Raw genomic sequence first — 21,612 nt, forward strand, 5'->3', positions numbered from 1 at the left:
CAGCTTCTGTTTTTAACAGCACAGTCAGTACTGTCACCATCAGAGAAACATGCTCAAAAAGCAAAAGGGCTAGTCATTAAGAGATTTAATGAATATGTACAGGCAAGACTTCAAAATTACAGTGGCTGATCTTACTAAACATGCAGCATCTTAGAAATACGAACACAGGACTTAGTACTCTCAGGGTGCATGTATGCTGTGGGTATGATGTGCACAACACAGAGGTCAGTTTGTAGCCATAATACACTCTGTGTGTATTATAATAATCTCCCTGATTTTTCAATTTATTAGACAATGAAGTGGAGAATTCCAAACCTTGGGGCCGCACTGTCACAGGGTCGGGGTTGTGTAGGCAGGGTGGCAGGCTCTGTTCCTTTCTTGCGAGGAAGAGGAAGAGAAACAGGGCGCTTTCTTCTCGGTGGCTAAATTATTCAGACTAATGAGTGTTTCCATTCCCATAAACACACGTCCTACGTTCAGTATGGTTAGGACAGAGTTGTACTGAGACAGCCTGGGGAGACTGACATCTCCCATAGGATACAGGATTTGCCATACTGACACATACCCCAAGTCCAACCGGTGCGGTATAGTATCTCTGACAGTGGCCAACATCAGATACCTCAAAGGACGGTCTAAGAATCCTGCCTTCCATGAAGATTTCAGCCTAATCCCAGTGAGGGTGGGAGCCGCAATCATAGAATCATAGAATCTCAGAGTTGGAAGGGACCTCAGGAGGTCATCTAGTCCAACCCCCTGCTCAAAGCAGGACCAGTCCCCAGTGTTTGCCCCAGATCCCTAAATGGCCCCCTCAAGGATTGAACTCACAACCCTGGGTTTAGCAGGCCAATGCTCAAACCACTGAGCTATCCCTCCCCCCCCCCCAATGTGTTTGTGTGTTCTAGGGTAGGAGGATGAATGACTTTGGGGTTCAGTAATATGTGTGTACTGAGGGGGGTGTTGCCTTACAGTGAATTTTTAGGGGGTCTGAGCTGTCCCCCTTCTGATATCCTCTTTGCAACGCTCTGTTTGCAAGAGTGCAGATGCATTGACAGGAAGTAGATGAGGATTGTTTCCTGCTCGTCTCCTTTTGCAAACCTGCCAGAGAATAACCTGGTGGGCGTCTGTGTGGGATTTCTGGGCTGGGGGTGGGAGGGAAAGCGAGCGAGCAAGCCAGAGAGAGAGATGTATACATATGAACAAACCTCTGTGGAGGCAACCACAAACACTCCTGCCCTCGAGGGGAGAGAGAGGCGACATCACTGCTACTTTCCCATCTCTCCTCCCTTCCTTCGTCCTTTCTGCCTCTCCTTCCTCCTGGCCGCTGGGGAGAGGTGTGTAGGGGGGTGGCTGGCTGGGGAGGTGGCTGTAGTCTCTCTCTTGCTGTGCTATGGTAATAATTGTCCCTTCCCCCCCAGCCCAGCTTTCCTCCCCATCTGCTTTCTCCTCCTCTCGTTTGGTTCCAGGCAGGCAGCAGACAGACTGCATCATTTTTTTGCACCGGCTGCAGCAGCAGCGGGGAGAGCGGGAGCAGGTGGAGAGTTCAGAGACTGCAGTGAAGCTGCCCTCGAGACATGGCGGATCAGTGCCTCTGAGGAAGCAAAAAGATCCCCAAGCTGCCTCCGCTCCCAGCCCCGGCTCGCTGGGCGGCTGCTGCCAGGCCAAGGAGCAGGAGAGAAGCGGCCAGAGGACAAATGGTGCTGCAGCCTTTTCTTTGATTTCCTCCCCTTCTTCTCCATGTTGCATCTCTCTTCGGTGCTTCAGTCCGTGTAGCCGCTGCTGCTAGCAGGAGCATCCAGGGACAGTGCCACCCAGCCCTCCCTTCCCCCACCCCCTCTCCATCTATCTGTCCGTCCAGCCCGCCAGCCATCCACAGGGGCTATGGCTGCAGAAGAGGTGTTGCAGGCCGTGGATCACTACAAGACTGAGATCGAAAGGCTGACTAAGGAGCTCACCGAAACAACCCGCGAAAAGATCCAGGCTGCTGAATATGGGCTGGTGGTGCTGGAGGAAAAACTCACCCTGAAGCAGCAATATGACGAGCTGGAGGCTGACTATGATTGCCTTAAACAGGAGCTGGAGCAGCTGAGGGAGGTGAGTTAGCGGATGCTTTTCTCTCCCCTTCTTCTTCTCCCTCCCGAATAAACCCCATGCACTAAACGAAACGAAATAAGGAAAGGTGCCTAAGGAGCTCTTCTTACTGATGCCCTCTGATAATCTACCTGAGCCCCTTGATCAGACATGGAAGCAAAAATGGCCTTGTGGAGAATGTGTGTAAAGAACCCTAGAGGCATGAATTGATGAGATGGGGAGGAGTGATTTATTTCGGGGCCCAAGAGTCAGCAATGACTGTAGAGTTTAGAGTGGATTATATGACGTTTTAAACTACTTAAGATGCCAATGATACGTAGGCATTGCCCTAACCTGTGTAGCAAGATAACAACTGGGAACCACAACTTCTAATAGCAGACATTGGCAGCACTGGCAAATACTTCAGCCATACATGAATGTTTGGCCCTTATTTAAAGAGAAACACTTGATGAAACCTGGACAATCTCAGTCTATAATATTATGGGTGTTATGTATACAGTATGTTGTAATATGTGGAAACAGAGACACCTTCTCTGGGTTACTTAGATACATTTAGGGGGCAGCCTCTCATTCAGCAGGGGCAAAGCAGCCAGAAGATAGTTATGAGATCACATTAATCAGTGAAAATTAAACTTCTAGCTCATCCTTAAAGGATGAAGTATTTGATCTAATACATATTTTTGGATATGTCTTTCAGCTGAGTTTGTTTATATAACATGGAAAGTATAATTATGAGTGTTACACATAACCTTTATCATGTAATCTTTTATTTATTCCTCACCTTTGGATTGTCATCCTGCTACCTATATTTATCATTAAGAGAAGTAACAAAGATTCATACAATGAGCATACAGTCCATCTATGGTAGCATGTGTTTGCATAGCCAGTATTATCCTATCTAATCTCTAAATTTTAAAATGGTCTCATCTTTGTTTATAAAGACAGAGCAAATTAATTCACACACAAAAATTACATTGATGTAATTAAGTAAACCTTTGGAGAAGAGGAGGAAACGTATAAGAATGATCTTTTCTGAACATTTAAAGGAATGTTTTTCTTCTGTAAAATTATATTGCCATTTATAATCAAATATAGGGAAGATCTATTCAGTGAGAAACAATGAACTAGATATTTCTCATTGAGAACAGTAATTTGTTGACCAAGCTTATAAATAACGTATCTACATATGTGTGCAGACACTAAGCTGTATGCACTTTTATAAATATTTGTTTATACATGAAAAGGTTTTGTTTTACCTCCTGATAAATGTGATAAGTTAAATACTTTGTTCCAGTGACCAGGATAGTTTTCAGAAATAATATTTTTGTAACAGAGTTATCTGATTTGTTGTGCTGCTCACACTCACGCTCTTATTAAGCTCTTATATAAAAGGTAGAGCTGAGGTTTTCCTCCAAAACTCGCTGGTCCAGTGCAGTGGGCTCAGGATTTGAAACCAGTGACCTCAGCTTCCTGGATTGGGATGGGTAACTTGTGCTGTCATGAGGGCTGAGCTGGTAAAAGTGGTCCAGTAGTAAAAGGGAACTATAACGAAGGTGCAATTATAAAATGTAATTGATAGGGAAAAAGGAGATATAAGTAACAGCATCTGGCTGTGATCTTCTCAAAGCAGTGTACATCAGTGCTGATCAGGAACTACTGAGGACACAGGGTTGGGCATTAACAGAGGGGCAATGATTAATGCAAGAAATTAAATTAAATGTGAAAAAATTAAGCTTGAGCAGTTATTCAGCTCCTGATGTCTGTGTTGACAAGATTTGTTGAAATTAGAAAACCTATAGGTATAAAATTCTGTTCTGATTTACACCCCACTGAAGCCTATGGGATTGCACGGGGTGCCTATCAGCACAGAATTGAGTCCACAGAACCAAATCCTTGTCTCTGGACCCACAGGCTGTGGAGGATTGGGCCAAAAGAAATCTGATGAGGTTCAACAAGGACAAGTGCAGAGTCCTGCACTTAGGACCGAAGAATCCAATGCATCGCTACAGACTAGGGACCGAATGGCTAGGCAGCAGTTCTGCAGAAAAGGACCTAGGGGTTACAGTGGACGAGAAGCTGGATATGAGTCAACAGTGTGCTCTTGTTGCCAAGAAGGCCAATGGCATTTTGGGATGTATAAGAGGGGCATTGCCAGCAGATCGAGGGATGTGATCGTTCCCCTCTATTCGACACTGGTGAGGCCTCATCTGGAGTACTGTGTCCAGTTTTGGGCCCCACACTACAAGAAGGATGTGGAAAAATTGGAAAGAGTCCAGCGGAGGGCAACAAAAATGATTAGGGGACTGGAACACATGACTTATGAGGAGAGGCTGGGGATGTTTAGTCTACGGAAGAGAAGAATGAGGGGGGATTTGATAGCTGCTTTCAACTACCTGAAAGGGGGTTCCAAAGAGGATGGCTGTAGACTGTTCTCAATGGTAGCAGATGACAGAACAAGGAGTAATGGTCTCAAGTTGCAGTGGGGGAGATTTAGGTTGGATATTAGGAAAAACTTTTTCACTAGGAGGGTGGTGAAGCACTGGAATGCGTTACCTAGGGAGGTGGTGGAATCTCCTTCCTTAGAAGTTTTTAAGGTCAGGCTTGACAAAGCCCTGGCTGGAATGATCTAATTGGGGATCAGTCCTGCTTTGAGCAGGGGGTTGGACTAGATGACCTCCTGAGGTCCCTTCCAGTCCTGATATTCTATGATTCTATGATAGGAAATAACCATTGAGGGAGGAAGGGGAAGAATCCTTTTGCTCCCGGACATGAAATGGCAGTGAAACTATTCCACAGTTGCTAATTGAGTTCCAGGATCCTGGCTCTCTCTGGCGTATATATCAATTCTGGAGAGGAGGGCAACTCCCCTGAGCTGTACATCGTGGTGTACAGGGCATTTAAACCCTCTCAACAGGCTACCAGAATTCTATTCTTCCTCCTGCTCCCTGCAGAAGAGCTACTGATTCTGTTACGTATAAGTAGAGCTTTGCATGGATACAAAATTTATATTCACATCCGATCCGCGATCTACAAACATGGTCCATGGATATCCGCATATGCAGAAGTGAAGCGGGTATCCACATCCACAGAAGTAAAGCAGGTATCCGCATCCACAGAAATAAAGTGGGTATCCACAGTGAATAGAATTGTTGAGGAACTGGCTGGAACCTGCTGAAAGCGATTCCATATCAATGCAGAATCCCAACGAGACAATAGAAATCCCCAGTGACTTAAACATTGACACCTAGGAAACCACAACCAAGTCCCCAGCTCAGGAACAAAAACTGAGATGTGACCCGCAGAGGATAGAGTGTGGGCTTCTGGTTCTGGGGGAGCGTGGCTGCTCTCTCTTGTGACTGACTAAGATGGTCAGAGAGAGAAAGAGGCTGAAATGGAGTTCTCTACAGCTTGGCTGGTGAATTGCTCTGGCTTGACCAGAATGGACTGTGATTTAACCTTTCTATTTCTCTACACTGACCTAAGGACTTCCAGTGCTGTGTTCCAGTGGACTAACAAATCCCACTGTGTTTTGACAATGCTGCTTGGCTGTCCCTGCAAATACTTGCCTTAGTCTCTGAAGAGTGTATAAGTCTTTAGCAGAAGGCTACCTCAGTTGGATTTCCACCAGCACTGGGCAGAGGTCAGCAGATGCTCAGTCTAGGATGTGGTGAGGCTGTGTGGCCTGCCCTGGCCTGAAGGAAGAGTAGGACTCCTTGGGGATCTGCCACACTAAAGGGATTCCTCTAAGAGACTGATTAAAAACTGGAGCATAGCACAGATCCTGTGGATCTGTGACACATGCAATGGAAACAAGTCAGTAAGACTGAAAGAAAAATGCTGTCAGACTTGCATTAGGTGCATCCTGATTGTGGCCCAGAATGTGAACCCTTATTTCACTGGTGATCAGTTACTGACGTGTACAATACAATGAAAACTTAAAAAGGAGGAAGGTGTCCCATACTGTTGTGTTAAACCAGTCTGTTCCTGTGCAGCAGTATGCACAGACAGGATAGTGTTGTAGGGATAAAGTCAGTTGCCCCAATTCAGGTTCCCTCCAAAACCTATGAAAAATGGCCTCTGTGTGTCTTCTGAAACATGCACTGCAGAGGGTATTCTGGGGTGTGGGCTGCACATGCAGGCAACTAAGACCTTTGACTAAGCAATGGTAGAAGTCAGTGGCAGATTTAGAGTTAGTGGGGCCCTGTGTGCAGCTTCATTTTCAGACCTCCCCACCACCCCCCAGGACCCAGCCAAGAAAAGGAACATTCTATCTTATCTCCTCCCTGTTTTTCATTCTTTTTTTCTTCAATCCTCCTATATTATAAGTAATGCAAAGTAAATGAAAATAAAGTGCGGTACCTTGATTGGGGCAGAGGGTTGGGGTGCAGAAGTGGGTGTGGGGGTTGGGCTCTGTGAGGGAGTTTGGGTGCTGAGTGCGGGCTCTGGGCTGGGGCAGGGGGTTGGGATGCGGGAGGGGGGTAGGGGGGTGGTGCTTACCTTGGGCAGCGCGGCTCCCAAAGTGACCGGCACACACACCCCTCTGGCAGCAGCTCATAGGTGGGGGTGGGGTCAGGGGGTCTACGTGTGCTTCTGCCCTCAGGCGCTGCCCCTGCAGCTCCCATTGGCCTGCCAATGGGAGCTGTGGAGTCAGTGCTCAGGGCGGGGCAGCACGCAGAGCCATGCCGGCCACTTCTGGGAGCAGCGCAGCATGGAGGGAGGGAGGGAGGCAGAGCGGGCAGGAAGCCGCCTTAGCCCTGCAGCTGTCACATTTTTGTGCCTCCCCTTGGGGGGAGGGGGTCAGCAGGTTTCCGTGTTTGTTTCATGGTAAATCCACTCCTGGTAGAGGTGGAACTCCCAAGACAGATTATTTTGCTTCTACAAGAATTATCTGTGTGTGTATGTGTGTGGTTTGTGCATGGGAGGAAGGACTGGGTTTCAAGCTATTTTCACTGTATATTTGCCACGTTCTGAATTCATTTGCACACTGGGATAGAATTTGGGTCTATATTTGTACTGACACAGGTATTCATTCAATTAATGAATTATTTCATTATTATACCCTTACATTCTGCTATTAGCAACTCTTTGCACGTTATCACTGATCAGACAGACCTGTCACTTTAACCTTTGCCTCCCTATTGGATGTGCCCCATTGGATGCAAGAAACATACCATGAAACTCAATCCTACAGTCCTTACACTTTCAAAACTCCCATCACTTCAAAGGGACTTTTCTATAAGGACTGCAGTAGGAAGCCTCAAATTTGAAAGAATGAAATATTTTTCAGTATTATGGGTCAGTGAGACGGGAAAGTAAATCCACGGTAGGGAGTAGCAGTGCAATCAATTGTAATGCATTGCATTAAATATTAATTTCTGTACATGTGATTTATGCTGTGCCACCATTAAAATACAAATCGCTGTGGTGGCCCATGACATTTCTTGTACAGTAGTTAAAATGGCCATATTTTAAACAAAGAGTTTGGTGTTTTGAGGTGTCATGATGTTACATGATACAAAAGATATGAGGCTGTAATCAATGAGCTAATAGCAAACTTGACTTCCAGTAAGTGAAATAGTTATTACATTAAGTCTGCCGTCCAGGTTTAAGAGCATTTGGTGGGAAGAAATGAGGAATCAATCAGCTATTATCTTTTGTTTTCCAAGAGTTGAAGCAATTAGTAGGAAGGTGAAAACAGAGATGCTGCTTTGCTGAGTTTACAGCTTTCAAGGTTGTAACATGGAGTTGTAATAGCTGTAGGTTTTAAGGGAGGATTGGCAGAATAGTGTAACAGTATGCCAAATGTCCATGAATTTTATCATTTTAAAAGCTCTTTTAGTTCTGTTGATTTTTTCCCCATCTTATAAATAAGGTTTCTGTTCATCACTAGTTTACATTTCAAGTATAAAAACTGAATTTTAGGCTTGCAGTGGCAATGTCTTGCTTTTAGGCACCAAGTCAGCAAGGTACTTAAGCACATGTGTACCTGTAATCATGCGAGTAGGGATTCAGTAGGACTATTTAAATGCTTAAAGTTATGCATGTGCTTAAAATATCTTGTTAAACTGGGGGCTTAACTGCCTACATTTAATTGTTTTCTGGAAACTGTTCTGTTTTTTTTTTTTTTAATAGAGTTTGTGTTTTTGCATGCTCACATATTAGCACTTGCAGTGCAATTCCTGCAATAAGAATAATTTTTGTAATTACTTTTTCACTAAAATCACTTTTTCACTAAAAAGTTAACAGGCACTAGAGACCTCAGTTAAAACACCAGGTTGCTCCTAAAGAGTGGGCCAGGCCCAACTGAAGAGGCATCCCAGCTGTGGGAGGAGCTGGGGTGGAAGCCTGAAGGGAGGGAGCTGCAGGGAGATAGCTAGGGAAAGATCTCTTCAATACCTCTGTGGTTGCTAGAGGGTGAAAGAAGGGCTAGAAAGAGGCAGAGGTACAGTAAGACCGGGGACGGGGAGGGTCATGGAAAAGGGCCTGAAGGAAGGCCAAGGTAGGAGGAAGTCTTCTACAGGGTTCCTAGACTGGAACCGAGAGCAGAGGGAGGGTCTGGGTTTCCCTTCCAGTCTACCAGAAAACGCAAAGGGGACAAGAACTACTGAGTTTGGACCTTACCACCAGGGAGGGAGAAAGCCCTGAAAGGCATTGCTCTGCACAAGAGTGGGAGGACAACTTTACAGAGGCTGGAAACGGGTGAGGAGTCTGGAGGAATGACCCCAGGTAGGAGTGAAGCAACCAATGTCCTGAGAGAGGGGGTGTGAATGGGAGGCATTTCCCCTTAACGCCGAGTGCCTGGGACAAGAAGAGCAAGGGAGGGAAGGGGCAGCTTCAAACAAGAAGGGAGAATGTGGGGCACTAATAAAAGTTGTTGTCTAAGGGTGTGCTGGCCCTTCAATAGCTGTGCCAGAGTCCCCATCCTGTAACTTCCCAAACCCCACATCCCTTCACTGCTCCAATCTTCCCCGCTCCCAACATTCCTTCTTCTGATACAAAGCACAGCTTTGCCAGTGATAGTAAAACCACGTCCCGCGAGTGAAGTGCATTATACCAGTAAAAGCACAGCTTTGCCTGTACAGCTGCATCTACACGAGGGACTTCTGCCAGCACAGCAATGTTGGTCAGGGATCACACATAATTTGTGGCCCAGGTGTGCTCAGAAAAAGGTAGAACTAGGTGATTTTGTAAACAGCTGATTTTAGCGGGACCTCCTGCTCAAGTGTGAACCACTAACTCTACCCCGTGTCCCCATGAGCCACAGCAAATTTCAAAACAAGCCAAATAAGCGTGTGTATTTTAACATACTTACAATAGTGGACCTTTAAACAGAAAGCAGCGATGCTTAGCCTGATAGTGGAGATGCACTCTGCTGTACTAAATCCAGCTGGAATATGACTTGTTTCCCTTTTCCTTAATTAAGCCATTTTTACCTTTCTCTATTCCCTCTGAGAAATACTGTCAATTTATGGGATCCTGACGACACAAATGGTCAGATTTTAACTCCTAAACTATTAAGAGTGGGAACTTGTGCCATATGTTATTTGAACTTTAATTTTCCATAGATTTTCAATAAAATCTTGTATTAGTACAAAATCTGAAATGATTGATAAAGGTGTTAATGGGTGGAACATGCATTATTATTGTTAAGTTAAATATTTCCTGTTTAAACTTGGGAATTAAGGTTATGGATGATTGAATAATTTTAAGTCTAAGTTAAGTCTGAACTAGCCTGCTGCAGACTAATTGTTTGTGTAGACCCTGCTGATCTGTGATAACAGTTTAATGTGCTCTGATCTACTCCTGTTTCAAAAAGACTAGATCAAAGCTCATTAACAAACTGTTAATGGACACAGCAGGTTCCACATGGACTGTCTGCAGCAGGCTACATTCACACCCCAGCTTCCCCAAAACTAATTGATTGTGTAGACAAGCCCCATGTCACTTAACCTCTCTTGCATTCACACTTCAGCTTGCCTCGAAGTAATTGTTATTGATAAACCTCAGGTGAAAGCTTTGTAGTAAATCATAGATAAACCTCAGGTGAAAGCTTTGTAGTAATTCGCTGGCTGATCTGGAAATAAAACCCAGAGAACTCTGGCTCCCAATCTCATGCTTAATCTGGGATGCTTAAATCTCATGCTCAGTTTGAGCCCTGTGACTTGTTTTATTCATTTATTAAACATTCAAAGTAGTCACTGAATTATAATTTGTATCATTGATATCCTGGATAAATAAAGACAAGAATTTTTCTTTCGCACATTGAAGGTTTCTCAGTGTTTTACAAAGCAGTAAAGAATTATACTGTTCTGAGTAAACCTGAAAGGTTTGTGCCCTGAGCAATAACAGGTGTACACAACTTTGGATTTAAACCTTGATGTTGAGAGAATGTATTGGTCAGGAATTTGGGTTATCTTGTAATCTTTCTGAAAATGGAGTGGGATAGAGACATACAGAAAAGATTTCATTTTAACACCTAACCTGAAGAATGGCCTCTCTAACAATGTACCGTCCTTTCAGTACTGCACATAAAATGTGGGATGAAATCCTGAACCCACTGAAAGTCAATGGCAAAACACCTATTGACTTCAATGGGGCCAGGATTCTTACCGCAGTGGCTGAACTTGTGACCAGCACCCTACTGGCTGAAAGCACTCTCAGCAGAACGTGACTGTTATACATTGTGACTTTTGGTTCCTTCCCACCAAAAAACAAAACAAAAAACAGAGTAGGGGTAACAAAGATCCCACGGTTGAGCAAATCACTGTCATGGGTCACAAAGAGATAGCTCCAGTCTTCCTGACTCTTTGTATAATATACAGTAAGGACAGTTGTTTCACACAAGAATAGTCTGATGGGTTAGTCCTCAAACAGCACTGACTGCCTTTAGGACTGATGCTGCCAAGTGCTGAGGGCCCTCTAATTTCACTGACTTCCTGGGGAGGTGAAAGCACTGAGCAACTCTTGGGAGGAGTTCAGCGCTTTGAAGGTTTGCACACATCAGGTGTTAGATAATTTCTTATCTTCTCTAGAATTTAGAGGCTGGTGGTTGTCCATTTGGTTAAAAAAAAATCATAATTTAAAAACTTCTCCTTTGTTTCACTCAATACAGAGCCAAATACTATTCTCAGCTGAATACTGTAGGTGTAAATCTGGAGTAACATCACTTAGGATGTTGGTGTTACTCCAGATGTACACCTGTACAACTGAAACTGGCTGGATTTGATGTTAAATGGTGACCTTTGGAATTTCAGGAACATACAATGAAGTCCCTGTTAAAGTTTTAGGCCCAAAATGTTCAAATCTTGGTGCCTAAAAGTGAGGTACATAAAATCTGTCTTTAATCATCTACACAGAAGCAGCTGTTTTTGTTTTGTTAGAGGTGCTGAGCAATCCCAGCTCCCATTGACATCAATGTGGCCTTCATTTACTCACCCACTTTGGAATATAGGTCACTTCTATGTGGATGCCTAGAAGTAGGTTTAAGAGCACAACTTTAAGGTATCTAAATAACACTGCATCTGAAGAAGTGGGTTTTTTACCCATGAAAAATTATGCCCAAATAAATCTGTTAGTCTTTAAGGTGCCACTGGACTCCTTGCTGTTTTTCTAAATAACACTGTTTTTCATGAAAGGATACAATGAGTATGTGTAGTACTGAATAGAATTTGTGATGTAGTACTGTAGATCAGTGGCTCTCAATCATTCCAGACTACTGTACCCCTTTCAGGACTTTGATTTGTCTTGCGTACCCCGAAAGTTACCCCTCATTTAAAATCTACTTACTTACAAAATCAGACATAAAAATACCAAATTGTCATAGCACACTATTACTGAAAAAATTGCTTACATTCTCATTTTTACCATATCATTATAAAATAAATCAATTGGAATATAAATATTGTACTTACATGTCAGTGTATAGTATATAGAGCCATATAAACAAGTCATTGTATGAAATTTTAGTTTGTACTGACTTGGCTAGTGCTTTTTATATAGCCTGTTGTAAAACTAGGCAAATATCTAGATGAGTTGATACACCCCCTGGAAGATCTCTGCATACCCCCAGGGGTACACGTATCCACTGCTGTAGATCATGACAGGTTCAAAGTACTCTTAACTTTTATTCCCTTCTTCTCTGCAGTAGAGTGGCTCAATATATAAAAGGGCAGAAATGCAATGCCATCCATAACAGACCATCGGCACTCAGTGTTTGAAAAATACTTTTCAATCATACTCTGGGCTATGACTGGTTAGCTTTACAGCCATTCCTATATTTTGTTGCTTTTTTGATGTGCATTTGTAGTAGATATTAACCTCAGGTGAACCTCCTGCCTGCAATCTCTTAGCAAGTAAAACGAGGAGGTGGGCCTTGCTGGGGAGTTGGTGCATCATTTATCTATGTTTAATAGGAAAAGCTAATGTTGCATGGCTTTTTTTTGTGTGGAGTCCTCCCTGAAGGGATCATAGGGATTGCCGTGGGCAAGATGGACCTTGGCAGTAAGACATCCCATTGGAATTGAAATGCCAGGAGAATAAGGTGTCACGGAGCACAGGGCGTACATACCAATGACACTTGCTTTTTTGCTGCTTCCCTGGGATCTGCTTGTTTTCCTGCTCAATCCATTCAGAAGAAGTTGCCGGGGGGAGTGGGACGGGACGGACCCTGCACCCTCCCCCAAAACGATTTATGGGAAATCCACAAGGAGATCCTTTGTGGGGATTTTCTCCCCCTGGCCTTTACTGTGGTATTTCCATGGGAGTTTTGTCTTATTCAAAATAAGAAATGTCTACTTCAAGTGGTTTATCAGCCTTCCTTAGTGGAAAGTAATCACATTTTTATCTGTAACTACTTGGAAAACAGTCAGAAATCTGATACATAGAACCTTTAAGAGACTGCAGTTCAATTCTTTGTGCCCTCTGTAAAGAATGGAATTGCAGCTTTGAAGTGACAGGAAGATTATGAATACCCAAGTGTCTAAGGTAGGAGTAGCCTTGGATGCAGAGGAAAAGTCAGAGCGAGTGAATCAGCATGACCTTGGTTGCTGCCAGAGCAATGGTTAATGCACACAGCCTGAACAATGGTTGCCATTGGTAGGGTGCTTTAGCAGGAAGTGCCTGCCGTGATATAAAACACACTGGACTAAGCCCTGTTGAAAAAGCATGCTATGTGTATGACCGGTGAAAGGGACAAAGAGGACTACACTGTAGTGAGAAACTACCTCAGCATAATACTGAAGTCTGTCATTTGTAACACTATCTTTTACTTGTAGTAGCTACAATGATTTCACTGTTTTAAAAACGAAGCCAAAGTACTGTATGTATCGCCAAATTTCATTCCACCTCCTGGGCTGTTAGCAATGTCGGCTGTACTTATTGTGTATTCATATTTACTTGTATTAAATTAGAACCTTCAGGCACTGACTCTCTACAGAGCCTAGCATAATATGGCCAAAACAAATGAGAGACAGTGCCTGCCCCAATGAGGTTTCAATCTAAATTGACAAGACAGGCAAAGGAAATAGTATTATCCCCATTTTACAGATGGGGAACTGAGGCACAGGGAGGTCAAACAGTTTAGCCAAGGTCACACAGGAAGTCTGTGCAGGAGTCAGGAATTGAACCCTCTTGACCCCTAGTCCAGTGCTTTAATCACAAGACCCACCCCCTCCATTCCTCCACTGTAAAAACTTAATGAAGGATCAAGGTGAAAACCAGCTGAACTAAAATTTCCCTTGCAAAAAAAGATTTTGGGTTTCTTGATCCATTGTCTCAACATTTGTGTGTTAGAACTATCAGCGCAGTCATGAAAAACTTTCACTGATTCCCCATCTGTCTATAGCTACCGTAGAATTACTTTCCTCTTCCAAAAGGCCTTTTGTTGTCATTCACCCATCTCCCTTTGTGATCTCATCTCTCTTTTCCCCCATTTGCACCTTCTGCTCTGCCTCTTCTGCTCTCCATTCTGTCCTCTTTTTTTCCATTAGAGATTGACCCTTTCCTGCTGCCATTCCAGGCTTTTGTAGCAGTCTACCCATCTCCTTCCTTCTTACATTCTCTGGATCTCTTTCCAAAACAGAGCTCCAACCCCTCCTCTTTTCTGCTATGAATGGGAACCTCACATTGGCATTTGCTATTAATTAGGGCTGGGTGCAGTTTTTCCACTGAAATGGTTTTCAATGGAAAACTGAGGGTGGGGGGAGTTGTCTAAATGATTTTTTTTTGCAGAAACTGTGTGCTTTCTACAGAAAAATTGGACTTTTGCCCAAAAACATTTGGACCAAAATCTTTAGGTGTTATTTTTTTTTTTGACAAACTCTAAATTATTCTGTGGGAGAAAATATATTCCAACCAACTCTCCTACTGACAAGGCTTCGTGCCTCTCCTCGTCTGCTGTCGCCATCCAATCTCATACTCGCTCCCACAACAAAGTTTTCATTGTTGTAACACTGTGTGTTAAAAAAAGTTAGCTTGCAATTGTTTATTGTGTGGAGTTCTGAAACGTGGGATGCTCTTTGTAGTTGTGGTATTTGAGAAATGTACATTTAATCTCAGATCCTGCAAGACGCGAGCCTCTGCAGTTCCAATATCTCACAAGAGGCATTCGACACCATCGGGTCCTTGTTGTGGAGCCGTTCACAATGGTTAGAGTTACAGTGGAACATGGAAGAGAGCCTTCGAGAAGCAGTGGATAGGGCATTGGGCTGGGAATCAGGAGCTCTGTCACTGACCTGCTGTTTGACTTTGGGCAAGTCACTTCCTCTCTTTGCTTATGCCTGTACTGCAATGACAGGGTGTGATTGCTGCTTGTGTAGACATGCCAGAGCTAGCTTTAATGGAGCTAGCTCAGGTACTGAAGCAGCGATGCTGCAGCAGCACACACTTGGGCATTGGCTAACTGCTTAAGTATCCAGATTTCCAGATGGGTGCAGACAAGCCATGCTGAGGCCTTTGCTGTTGTGTGCTTCACCCCCCCGGGATTGCAACAGACCATAGCCTGAGAGCAGTATACCCATACCATTTGACCTCCCACCCTTTGTATGTCTTGTCTATTTAAATTATAAAGTCTTTGGGACACAGGACTGTCCATTACTATATATTTGTACTAAAGCTAGCACAGGGAGGCCGCCACCGTGATTGGGACCTCTAGGCACTGTTGCAAAGATTTTGACAGTCAGGGGTTGGGAATACTGAACACATTAAATTGCTACTCAGAAGGAACAGTTACATTTTTGATTGCTTCATACCTGTGAGGTTTTATGAGATGACAATTGATGTATGTTAAAACCTTTTCAACATAATGCAAAATATTGATTCTGATCTCTTCACTTTTGTATTGCAAGGCTGTATGTAATAGTCTGGAGAGGCATAGATTCTAAGGACAGAAGAGATCATTGTGATCATCTAATCTAACATACTGTATAACACAGTCCATAGAACTTCCCTGAATTAATTCCTGTATGAACTAGAGCATATCTTTTAGAAAAATAATCTAATCTTGATTTAAAAATGGAAGTGATGGGGAATATATCACCACCTCTGGTAAATTGTTCTAATGAATAATTACCTTCACTATTAAAAATTCGTACCTTATTTGTAGCCTGAATTAGTCTAGCTTCAACTTTCAGCCACTAGATCTTGTGATACCTTTTTGTCTGCTAGATTCTATTATCAAATAGTTGTTCCCTATGTAAATACTTGTTAACTGTGATCAATTCACCCCTTAACCTTTTCTTAAGCTAAAGAGAGTGAGTTTCTGGAGTCTATTCCTGTAAGGCAAGTTTTCCAATCCTTTAATCATTCTTGAGGCTTTTCTCTGAACCCTCTCCAATTTATCACTATGCTTCTTGAATTGTGGACACCAGAACTGGACACAGTATCCTGGTAGTGGTTGCACCAGTGCCAAACCCAGAGGTATCTATACATAGGATCACATTAGTCCTTTTGGCCACTGCGTTGCACTGGAAGAGATGTTCAACTGATTATCCACCAAAACCTCCAAATCTTTTTCAGTTACTGCTTTCCAGGACAGAATCCCCCATCCTGTAAGTATGGCCTACACTATTCATTCCTAGATACCGTATATATTCGTTCATAAGCCAAATTTTTTTAGTAAAAAAGGGAAGCATCAGAGAAGGGGGTTGGCTTATGAACGGGTATAGAGATGGGGGGAGGTGGGACACAGCCTCCTCCCCACTCACAACAGAGGGGGCAAGGAGAGGCAGCACAGCCAGCAGAGCCAGAAGGGAAGAGGCGGGGCCAGAATCTCTCCGCTTGTGGCCACGCTCCTCTCCCCCCAGCCTCTGAAGCAGCTGCAGCTCCGGGGCTGGCAGGCTGCAGCCGCGCCGCCCAGCCTGCCGGAGCAGCTCTGGCCAGGCCAGAAACATCTTCCCCTGGCCCCAGGTAAGGTGGGAAGGGATGGGAAGAGGAGAGTGTGGGGGTCCTGGGCTAGGGGTAGGGTCATGTGGGGCGTGGTCACAGGGGTTACTCCCCTGACCCCCAGCTTTTCTTCCCCCCCAAAATTTCCCCACCACTTGCTGTCCCAGCCCGTCAGGGTAAGGAACTGGCAGGCCGGGACACTTTGTTTACTTAGGTTTACCTCCGCGCCTGCAGACGCTTGAGGTAAACAAACCATCTCAGCCTGCCAGCAGCTTATCCTGATGGCCCGGGAGCCAAAGTTTGCCGACCCCTGAATTATAGCATCAGCTTACGAATGAGTCATACAAATTTTCCATTTTTACTTATCCATCTTGGGGGGGTTGGCTTATGATCGAGTGTATACAGTAAATACATTTACATTTTGCTGTATTAAAACGCATATTGCTTGCTTGCACCCAGTTTATCAAGTGATCCAGATTGCTGATCCAGATCAATGATTTTTAAAAAATCAGATTTTTGTAAAAAAAAAAAAAAAATTTTCTAATTTAAATTAAATACTGGTTTATTGTTTAAAAATAAAACTATTCAAAATTAAATTTTATAAAGAAACTAAAACACCAAACTGGTGGAAGTCACTGGCCAAGCACCTGGAACCAGAGTCTGTTGATGTGCTAACCCAGCTTTTGGCAGCACTAGCTTCTTCTGCAGGTTCAGAGAGAATTTTTTTTTCCATTTCACTTTATTTAACTGGTTCAGCTCAGTGACCACTTCATTCAAAGTTAAGAAACTTAATGGAAGTTGAAAAAGCAGGAAAGCTTGCTTTTCCCCTTGCCATTCTATAAATAAAATCTAGGTGTGGGAGGATGGGATCTACTAAAATCTTGAAGGCCATGTTGACCAGAAACAGTCAGTTCAATACATTAACTATAGATGGTACTTCCTTTGTTTTATTAATCAGTTCATTTTAAAAGCAAAATATATTTTGATCCCTTTTTTTCTTAGGTATCTAGCAAGTTAACAATTAAAAAGGCTGGTTTTTGCACTTTTAATTGATTTTGAATTTGCATCCAAATAGAGCTGGAGACAAATTACAAGTAAAAAAATTAATCATCACCTATCAGTAACCATTTTCTAACAGAATCAAAATTGTAAAAATTAAGAATCTGAATAAATGTTAAGCTGCATAACTCCCAAAATAAATGGGTATAGATCCAGTGTCAGCAAAAAGAAACACCAAATTTAGTGTAAAGGCTATATTTAGTTGCAACATGTTGATGGTTGCAAGTCCTTCTTTAAGAAAATAACTAAAAAGTACAAATGCAAAACACAATTAAAATCTATTGTTTTAATCAAAGTTTCTAGCTTGCTGATTTAAATGATGATTAAAATTGCTTTGATTTAAATCAGTCCTCTCTCGATCGCTCTGAATCAGTGACTTGTCCTCTTCATTATTTATCACTCCCCCAGTCTTTGTCATGGGTGGCACGTGATTCCTGCATTTGGGGAGGCTGGGTGTGCACCAAAGGGAGGTGCGTCACATTCTGTTTGGGGAGGCTTAGCCTCTCTTGTACCGGCTGCCCATGGTCTTTGTCATCTGTGAACTTTATCTGTGATGACTTTGTTTTCTTCCAAGTTATTGATAAAAGTATGAAATAACATTGCACCAAGAACCAATCCCTGTGCGATCCCACCCATTTGATGATGATTCCTCACTTACAATTACATTTTGAGACCTGTCAGTTAGCCAGTTTTTAATCCACTTGATGTGTGTGCTGTTAATTTTGTATAGTTCTACTTCTTTAATCAAAATGTCATGCAGTACCAAGTTGTATGTCTTACAGAAGTCTAAATATATTACATCAACATTATTAATTTAATCAATCAAACTTGTAATCTCATCAAAAAAAGATAGAAAGATACTTTGACATGATCTATTTTCCATAAAACCATGTTGATTGGCCTTAATTATATTACCCTCCATTAATTATTTTTTGCTTTACAAAAAATACAGTAGATTGCAGTGGACATGGGATTGCAGCATCACTTTTATTAAAGCAGTTATTCCCAGACTTTATTGGTTCATGTACCACTTTCTTAGAATATTGATGTATGAAGTACCACATGCTAATTTCTCCTTGTTGAAAAATGCTGATTTGTAGAAACTGAAACTTTTCATGGAAAAGTACTAGTTTCAACTGAACTTTCATCGGGAAATGTTTCCGAGGTCTAGACTGGAATTTCTGGTCAAAACCAGAGCAAGACTCACCCCAGGATAACCTGATGGTCAGGACACTCACTTGGGCTGTGGGGGAGACAGGTTCAAATTCCTGCACCAATTAATATTTAACTTGTACAAAGTGGAACAGCTTCAACAGGAAATATTAAGAGACGCGCCCTAGAATAGCCAGTGGCCTCTGGTCAGAGCATTCACCTGGGATGTGGGATACATTGGTTCATGTCCCCACTTGTCTGATTCAGAGCAGGGACTTGAACCTGGGGCTTCCCCGTCCCTAGGGAATGTCCTAACCACCACACTATTGGCTATTCTGGGTTGGGTAGGTTTCTCCTAGTTTTTTTGTGAAAAACTTCAAAAGGTCCCCTTTTTGCCCTGTTGCAGAATTGGGCAATTTTTCAAATCACAAAATTTCACAAACCTGGGAAACCTGTTAGACCGAGGAAAAGGAGTTTGAGTTGGAGCATGTGGGGGCTGTGTGTGTGTAAAAGGCTGGGGAGGGGTAGAGAGGTGGGGGAGTCTTGGCTGCAAGTGTGTGTGTAGGGAGGTTATCAGGGCAACAGGCAGCCTCAGTTCCAGTTCACCCAGTTTCCCAGTTCCCACTGCAGCCCCTGGCCTCTCTGGTGAGTCTGTCCCTCAGGTCTCCTACTGCTCTGGTCTCACAACTCCTTCCACTTGATTAAGGAATTCCCCACCTCTCCTTCCTGGGGCCGTGACATGACCAAGGTTAAGATTTTGTCATAGTTATTTTCATAGGTGACTGGTAGGTCACTGATAAGTCAGGTTGGCGGCGCGGCAGGGGCCTGGGGCCAAGGCCCCTAGCGCTGCGCAGCTCCCAGAAGTGGCTGCCAGGTCCCTGAAATCCCTAAGCGCATGAGCGGCCAGGGAGGCTCTGTGCACTGCCCCCTCCCGAGTGCTTGCTCCGTAGCTCCCATTGGCCGGGAATCGTGACCAATGGGAGCTGCGGGGGCGGCACCTGCGGGTGTAAGGGCAGCGTGTGGAGCCACCTGACCACACCTCTGCTCAGGGGCTATAGGGACCTGGTGGCCACTTTCTGGGAGCCGCAGTAAGCGCTGCTGGGACCCCACATCCCCTCCTGCACCCCAACCCCCTGTCCCAGCCCGGAGTCCCCTCCTGCACCCAAACTCCCTCCTGGAGCCTGCACTCCCTACCCCCCCTACACTCCAACCCCATGTCCCAGGCCTGAGCCTGCTCCTGCATCCCAAATAGCTCATCCCTGTCCCCACCCAAAGCCCACACCCCCAGCCAGAGCCCGCACTCCTTTCCACAGCCCTAACCCCCTGCCCTAGCCCTGAGCCCGCACCTGCACCCCAAACCCCTCATCTCTGGCCCCACCCCAGAGCCCAACTCCCAGCCAGAACCCTCACCGTCCTGCACCCCAACCCCCTGCTCCAGTTCAGAGTCCCCTCCTGCACCCAAACTCCCTCCCAGTGCCTGCATCCTGAACCCCCCAACCCCCTGCCCCAGCCTGGAGCCCCCTCCTACACCCCAAACCCTCATACCTGGCCCCACCCCAGAGCCCTCACCCCTCTCCTGCACTGCAACCCCCTGTCCCAGTCAGGTGAAATTGAATGAGGGTGGGGGAGAGCGAGTGACAGAGGGAGGGGAGATGGAGCGAGCAGGGGGCGGGACCTCAAGGAGGGATGGGGCGGGGCAAGGCCTCAGTTTTCTGTTTTGTGTGATTAAAAAGTTGGCAACCCTATGTGGCTGCCAGCCACCAAGGAAGGGTTGCGACTCAGCAGGCTTTAGGGTGACCAGATAGCAAGTGTGAAATCTCGGGACAGGGGGAGGGGGGATAATAGGAGCCCATATAAAAAAAAAAGCCCCAAATATCGAGACTGTCCCGATAAAATCGGGACATCTGGTCACCCTAGCAGGCTTCTCCATGCCCTCTCTGGCAGAGAGCTGTGCTGCCACTGCATCTCGCTTCCCTGCTCCGGGCGCCACCTAGTGGGGCTCAGTGGGAGTGCTTGCTGCTGGTGCCTTTCCCAGGCACATCCCCTCAGCCGCGCTCAGCCCGACTCCCAAGCTGGCCAAAATTGTAGGGGAGCACGTTGTTGGGATGGTGCTGAATTATTATGAATTACTGTGGTTGACGAGAGTCTGGTAAAGCTTGGTAAGTCTGAATTTGCTAGAGGATTCTGGGAGCAGGGTTCTCTCAGCATCAGATAGGTTGTATGGAAATTTAATGAGAGTGCTGAAATTGCACTTGGATGCTGACTCTGCACTGTGAACCTTTAATCGTGGGCTCTGTGTGTATTTGTGCTGATCTGGAAGACCCATGGTCATGGTCAGTCAGGTTCACCAATAAAACACGCAGAAAACATGTAGGTGCTGAACTTGGAACTAACTGACCTGACTTACCTGACCCTTTAAGACAGCACAACAGTGAGAGCTCAGGTGAATGATTAATGAGAAAGTAAATGTCAGCTGGCCTTCGGTCTGTCTCTGTTGTCCCTTCCAAAAATCGTAATCAGGAAAACAAGTTATGAAACGCCAACAGGGCATATTTTGGGGACATGTGACTCCTTTGAGAAAAGGATATAAGTACTGGAGAACATCACGCGCTCTGACTTCACCCCACTTAACATCTGTCGCCGTCAGACGAAAAGCCCAGGGTAGCCAACCCCCTGCGATGAGGGATTTTTGAGCCCAAAGGTTTCAGGGTAGCCAACCCTCTGCCCCAGGGAATATTTGACAGACCAAGTGCTCGAGAAGAAGAAAAAGAAATAGAAGTCTTCATCTAGGATGGGTAGCTATATCTGCTTTGTTTGCCAGTCAGGATACTGTGTAGGGCCAACATAGTTACGGAGGGTTTATGCCTGAGGAACTGCGGCTTGTTAGGAAGAAGTGTCGTTTCACTTTTTGCCGCCTGTCTGTGATTCTTTCAA

General features: G+C 44.5%; 1 protein-coding gene across 10 annotated transcripts in view; it reads left to right on the forward strand.

Moving 5' to 3' along the window:
* Window positions 1-1,165: 1,165 nt before the first annotated feature.
* BICD1 (BICD cargo adaptor 1) overlaps window positions 1,166-21,612 on the forward strand; it is a 260,014-nt gene continuing 239,567 nt past the window's right edge. For 4 of the 10 annotated variants that reach the window (XM_073321685.2, XM_073321674.2, XM_073321754.2 and 1 more), the window contains exon 1: window positions 1,175-2,091. In XM_073321685.2, the coding sequence (XP_073177786.2) occupies window positions 1,879-2,091 (213 nt within the window). In that variant the 5' untranslated portion in view covers window positions 1,175-1,878. Of the gene's footprint in view, window positions 2,092-21,612 lie in introns of all 10 variants that reach the window. The other 6 variants (XM_078850128.1, XM_073321711.2, XM_073321694.2 and 3 more) reach the window with 4 other exon arrangements.

Source organism: Lepidochelys kempii, chromosome 1, assembly GCF_965140285.1.
Source record: "Lepidochelys kempii isolate rLepKem1 chromosome 1, rLepKem1.hap1, whole genome shotgun sequence".
In the NCBI taxonomy this organism is placed as follows: domain Eukaryota; kingdom Metazoa; phylum Chordata; order Testudines; family Cheloniidae; genus Lepidochelys; species Lepidochelys kempii.